The 6,642-nt window shown below is 31.2% G+C and overlaps 1 protein-coding gene across 5 annotated transcripts; it reads right to left on the reverse strand.

Moving 5' to 3' along the window:
- Nucleotides 1–1,034: 1,034 nt before the first annotated feature.
- Nucleotides 1,035–5,915, reverse strand: LOC133822900 (UDP-glycosyltransferase 708G1-like). 5 transcript variants are annotated; one of them, XM_062255363.1, is made up of 2 exons: nt 4,363–5,915; nt 1,035–1,279 (listed from the first exon to the last, which is right to left on the reverse strand). In XM_062255363.1, exon 1 carries the CDS (start codon nt 5,817–5,819, stop codon nt 4,395–4,397), a length of 1,425 nt encoding a protein of 474 aa, XP_062111347.1. In that variant the 5' UTR covers nt 5,820–5,915; the 3' UTR covers nt 1,035–1,279; nt 4,363–4,394. The 5 variants fall into 5 exon arrangements, with proteins under 5 accessions (XP_062111347.1, XP_062111349.1, XP_062111348.1 ...); XM_062255365.1 differs by lacking the exon at nt 1,035–1,279 and adding an exon at nt 1,296–1,459; XM_062255364.1 differs by lacking the exon at nt 1,035–1,279 and adding an exon at nt 1,296–1,464.
- Between the last annotated feature and the right edge of the window lie 727 nt (nt 5,916–6,642).

Consider the following 6,642-nt stretch of genomic DNA (forward strand, 5'->3'; position numbering starts at 1 on the left):
TAGGGCCATTATATAGTAAAACCAAACTTAATGGTCAAAGACACTTCAATATTGAAGATATTAAACTAGTAAAGAAAATCAAAGAAGTAGTAAAAACCTTACAAAAATTATCCCTTCCATTAATAACTGACTATTTAATAATAGAAACAGATGGATGTGATAAGGGATGGGGAGCAGTATTAAAGAAAAAGCCTAGTAAATATTCTAATAAAGATACTGAAGAAATATCAAGATATGCTTCAGGACAGTATAAAGAAAAAAGTATTACTAGTATTGATGCCGAAATAATGGCAATCGAATATTCTTTAGATGCTTTCAATCTTTATTTAATTAATAAAAAAGAATTTACTATTAGAACAGATTGTCAAGCAATAGTAAGCTTCTATGAAAAAATGAGGCAAAATAATAAAAAACTAATGACTAATAGATGGGCAAAATTCCTTAATAATTTTATTATTAAAGGATATAATCCTACTATTGAGCATATTAAAGGAAAATATAATTATTATGCTGATGTATTATCTCGATTAATTTATAATACAGATGGACCGAAAACCATTTCGTCCAAGAATGTATAGGCCTGGAATACACCCCAGAGCCCAAATGGCAAACAAGCAAGCAGTAGACAAAATAATATATGGTCAGCCAATGGAAAAAGGTGAGGCAATATCCTTCGGAGAATTAGTATTACATTGTTATGGCAATAGTGAAACCAAATATATCCCTCACAAAGCCATTAGTAAAGAACAACAATGTTTATTAGATAATCTTCACCACGCCTATCTATTTAATAATCCTAGATATTTCAAGACAATACTAAAATGCCTAGTAGAATATTTCCAAAGTAAGAAATTTTTTTATTATTATTTAGTATTTCGAAGGAAAAAACCAGGATTATATAAGTCTTGGCAATCAGTAGTCGAAACAGTAGACAAATTTAATAATGCCCTTTGGAAATGGCAAGTAAATTATGAAGAAGCCACTAAAGCTGCTATTATGTATTGGGGTCTCAATTATTATGACGAGACAAAAGATAAGCGGAAAGAAAAAGTAACTGAGTTAAATTGCCCCAATTGTATTTATTATAATAAAACAATAATAGAGAAAGAATTAGTAAACAAAAAATTAAAAGAAGAAAATGAAGCCTGCTGGGACCAAATTACTAGTCTCAAGCTTCAAGTGGATGCCTTCCGACAACAGCTTCAGCAACAGAGCACTCCATCCACTGCCAATCAAGTAACCATGTCCACTAAAGACATACGACTTCTTGTCAATAAAGCTGTCGAAGAAAAAATGGAGGAATGGAATAGTCAATTTGATGGGACATATGACGAAAACTCCATCGACCGCCTTGGACTTGAAGACCCTACTATGGGAAGGACTACGATTTAAAAGTCTGATTTAAAGATAAGATGCTCTTTTCAGAAAGACCAAAGCTAGCCGCCCATGTGCTACGCATCTTAACTTTTTAGAAAAAACAAAATCCCATTAATACTTAACATTATCATCTTATCCTCATTTTAATAAAATAATAGAGGATACTTTTTTATTTTCAGTATAAATAAGCTAAGGAGTCTGGCTTGTAGACTCACTTCTTTTCTTTTTAAATCTTATTCTCTAAACTCAGAGAAACCTCTAAGTCTTGAAAACCATCAAACTTAGCCTTCTCTTCTATTGTATAATATTTTATAAGTTTATTAACAAAATGGGTTACCATTGCTAAAAACACCTTGCGATAGTAGAAGGGGAAGGTGAATCTTTTTTCAGAAATTTCAAGTTTTCTCAAGGATCTTCTATCAGGTATTTAAATTATTTCAAAAGGATAAAAGCATTGGTTATTGCATATAATAGGATCTAGGCATTGCTTCATTAAACTTGTTTATGACATTGATAGGCTTGTTAAAAGTTATGTTGAAGTTCACCCTATATATGAATATGCATAGATACGTCACCTTTTATATGAGAAAATAATAAATTTACATGGTAAGAAGATTTTTCAGGAGAATTGCAGTTTCAGTAAAAAATTTCCATCCACACTCTACTATCATATGAATATAAAGTTTATTCTCAAAACCCAAGTCTTTTTCATATCTATAAGAACAACTATTTTTATAATCAATTATAAACTATATATAAGAAGTTATTATAAACTAAAAATACCGGGAATCTATGAACGTACCTAGAGACATAGAAAAATATACAAATAAACTCTGTCAACTCAGTATAGATAGTAATAATATAGATATATTAATAAATGAACTAAAAGAAAGCTTAGATAATCAGTTTGATAATTTATCACAAAATATAGTAAACGCTTTTGACGAACATCATATCCAGTTACTAAACGAAGAATATAATATTAGCTATAAATTTATATCTGGTCAAATAACTTTATTAGAAAGTATTAAAAGTGACATTTTCAAAAGCAGAAATTAGACAGTCATAAAAATTACTGATTATTAGCCTACATCTGCTATAGACAACGTATTCAGCTACTAACATTATATTATAACATAACATTTATTATAGCCTATTATATTTGACATTTTTAACTATATAATATATATATATATAAACTAACATTTCTAACACTATAACATAACATTTATTACAAGTCTACTATATTTGACATTTCTAACTATATAATATATATATATATTATTATATACATATTTCACTTATACATATCAATCTTCTAACACTATAACATAACATTTATTATTAGTCTACTATATTTGACATTTCTAACTATATAATATATACTATTATATACATATTTAACTTATATGTATTAATCTTCTAACATTATAACATAACATTTATTATAAATCTACTATATTTGACCTTTATAACTATATAATATATATTATTGATACTCATATACTTCACTATTTTACTCTGAGACCATCTTTCATTTATATATTAAAGTAGTACCAGAATCAGAATGATATTACAATTTTCAAGCTTACAATTTTTAAAAAGAAAAGAAGTCGAGTTTTTATTAATTTTTAATAATATAAAATTAATTTATGAAAACAGACACAAGCAATATAATTAAAAAATATTGCTTACTTGATAACAATAGTAAAGATTCTTCTAATAACTGACATACTTATCATATTTCTAGTAAAAATTGTGAGATAAATAAGTTAGCTAAATCTCAAAATGATAGGCACATTCGTTAATTGTTGTGATTATGGAATAATATTTGTGATTATATTATTACATATAATAATTCTAACATTATCGGGTAGCTTTCAAGTATGGTGTACAATCTTCCACGAAACCCTTAAAAGTTGCTGCAAAACAATGCCTCTCTTAAAGTACTTATGGAGATCCTTTAAAAACAAAAATACGTAAAAAATTAAGGGAAAAAAACTAAGTTGAAATGTAGACAAGTACATGATTTAATAGAGGCGACGAAATATGAAAAGAAATAGCTCCTACCTAGGGTAATAGCCATTGGCCAAATAACATAATGTACGAAGCACATAATATACGGAAAAAAAAATCATTCACGAAGAAGTACTATTACATTATTATTATTATTAGTACAAATTTGTTACTTCTTATCTAAGCTCACTCATGACACTAGAACAGGGCAACCAAATTTAGTTATTAATTTATTTTTTATTATTAGTTATAATTGAGTTTATTCATTTTTGAATAAAATGATTTGTCTCATTACTAATTTGGATCTTATGTTTTAATAAATTATTTTTTGAACTTTATGTTTTATAAAATAATTGATATAGATCCTTAAATCAAATTTTAATAAAAGAAAAATTAAATATGACAACACAATTATTAGGCAAAATAGTTATATTTTTATTATGAATTATTAGTTTTGTAAATTATTTGAGATTTTAGTTTAAATAATTTTGACCAAAATCAGATTTATGAGTTTATTTTAACTATTTTATAAAACAAAATGTGATTATTTGTTAAAACACATTATCAAAAAAAAAATATAAACTTATTATTAATAAAGTGATAGAAAAGAAAATCTCGCAAGAACAATTTATTCAATATTCATGAAAAAAATAGAGATTTTGCATTATAAACTATAAAAAAAAAAACAATAAATAAGATAAACAAATATGAATTCAACCATTAAATACACCTAGGAAAGATAATTGTTAAATTGGTGCCTAAAAATTAAAAAGGTAGTATATAGCTATATTAAAGGATCACTAAAAATTCAAAAGGTAACACCTCCTCATGTGTGGTGTTGAATACTAAGTATTAAACAGCGATACTCCTTAAGAAATTATTCTCTATCATTAAACCCTCGTTCAAGCTCTTAATAATAATATTGTTATTTATTATCAATCAAATTATAAACTGTAAATCCATTATTACCTCAATCAAAGGTATGGGCTCTTATTAGTTAATTATTCTTTGGCCATCTTCCTCTTATCCCACTCTTGAATAAGTCGGCCTAACGTTTTCTCCTGGCTCCCGCCAACTACAGTAGCTTGCGTTGCCATGTCACCGATTTCCGCTGCTCGCCGCCTCAACGACTCATTTCCCATGAACTCTCTAACTCTCTCCCCAATCTCATTACTTTTAATCCCTCCACAACCCAAGCCCCAACTCTCGACCCAAATCCCAAGCCCGCTGTCACGGACCACCTCCGCATTGATCCCCTGGTCCCCATGTAGCGGCCACGCCAAGATTTTAACACCAAGTAGTGCGGCCTCCACTATCGAGTTCCACCCACAGTGGCTCAGAAACCCACCGACAGCTCTGTGACCCAAAATTTCTCCTTGGTCAACCCACTGTTTGATCACCAAACCCCTCCCCTTCATCTTCTCCATCAACTCGCTCCCAACTACGTCCTTTAAGTCATCGTAGTCTTCCCTGTCCACTATCATATTCTTCAGTATCCACATGAACCTATACCCACTTTTCACTAAACCTTCTCCCACCTCTCTCGTTTGGTCTCTGGAAAGAGCCGTACGGCTTCCGAAACAGACGTACACCACCGACCCATCTGGCTGCTGGTCGAGCCACGTCGTCGGCGTTGACCATTCCACCTTCTCAAATTCGAACGGTGGGAAGGGTCCGACGGTGAATAGCGGCGGCAACGCTTTGCTTACTTTCCCAGCATTAATGGCTTTCAATGAATCTGATTCTAGTCCTTCGAAAGAATTTACCAGGATCCCATTAAGTCTCGAGAGATTCGGAGAGTCCTCCATTAAAATCTGAGCGAAAAGACTCTTCGGATCCAGAAGCAGAGTTGGGATTGACGATTTGGGTATCGGTGAAATGCTCGGAATTCGTACAAGACCGCCTTCAAACGGACCAGAGTTGGATGATTCAAAACCAGACGCGAAGGCTGGGTAGTAGGAGACAAACGACAACATTCTAGCCGAAGCTGGGAAGAGAACATAGCTGGGGAGAGAGAGGCTTTGGGCAATGGGGATAACAGGAGAGACTAAACTCACGTCGTGTACGAGAGCAGAGAGAGGCGGCGAAGTTGAGGAGAGGAGAGGGCCGAGGAGGTGAGCTGAGCGACGAATTGCTTCAAACCGTAGCCAAAATGGGTCGTCGGAGTTGACCGTGGCTGGGTCTACAGGAAGGAGTTCTAGCTGTAGATGAATGACTTGAGGGAAAGCAGAGAGAAATTGGGAGGTGTGTCGAGACTCGGCTAGAGAGACAGTTGGATTGATAGTGATGAGTGTAACTCGGCAGTCGCTTCGGCGGAGGAGCAAGGCGGCGAAACGGAGGAAGGGGATAAGGTGGCCCATTCCGGCACTGGGAAATAGAGCCACGTGGGTTGTTTTGGTATTGAGGAGATCACCGGAACTCGACATGGTTAGGATCAGGAAGGAGGTGACCAAGAGTTTGATTCGGTGATGGCTGCTGAAGTGATACTGTTATGATCATCAGCGCTTGTATATATATTACGTATACATATTTTTTTAAAAAGATACATTTCCATAGCTATTACAATTAGAAGTTGTTGGTATTTTTCTAGACGACTTTTATCTTACCTTTATTTTTTAGAGGGTTTATGCCAAAATATTTGTGTTTTTGACTTTTTACTTCTTGTATTTTGATAAATTATTTTTTTGACTCTATATTTTATAAAATAGTTCAAATAAATTCCTAAACTCGATTTTAATCAAAGTTTTTTTTTAACTAAAATCACAAATAATTTATCAAACTAACAATTCAAAACAAAAATATAGTCATTCTGTCTGTGTTGTTATATTTAATTTTTTGTTCATCAAAATCAGATTTAGGGGCCTATTTGAATTATTTTATAAAACATATGGTCCAAAAAATAATTTGTCAAAATACACGGTCTAACAGATAACGAGGTAAAATACATGATCTAAAAATGTATAAATTTTTTTTAGATTAGTAATTATATATTTTGTCTGATAAATTACTTCCCAAAAGTTATATACATAGTATTTTTTTTAAAAAAACAATCTTAAGTTTTAGAATTTAAGTAGGCATTTTATTCTTTAAAAATATATATTTTAATATTTATTATATTTTATGATAATAATTAATAACTAATAAAAAATAAATCTAGTTTTTCTAAATAATAAATATGATTTGATGAACAGTAGATTAATTATCATTATATTTTAAAATGAATTAGTGATACTGTTATTCTTTTCCTAG

The sequence above is a fragment of the Humulus lupulus genome, chromosome 3, assembly GCF_963169125.1.
Source record: "Humulus lupulus chromosome 3, drHumLupu1.1, whole genome shotgun sequence".
NCBI classification, from domain to species: Eukaryota; Viridiplantae; Streptophyta; class Magnoliopsida; order Rosales; family Cannabaceae; genus Humulus; species Humulus lupulus.

Bases quoted from the DNA above. Each gene is read 5' to 3' on its own strand.
- LOC133822900 (XM_062255363.1), bottom strand. From the start codon at position 5,819: ATGTCGAGTTCCGGTGATCTCCTCAATACCAAAACAACCCACGTGGCT.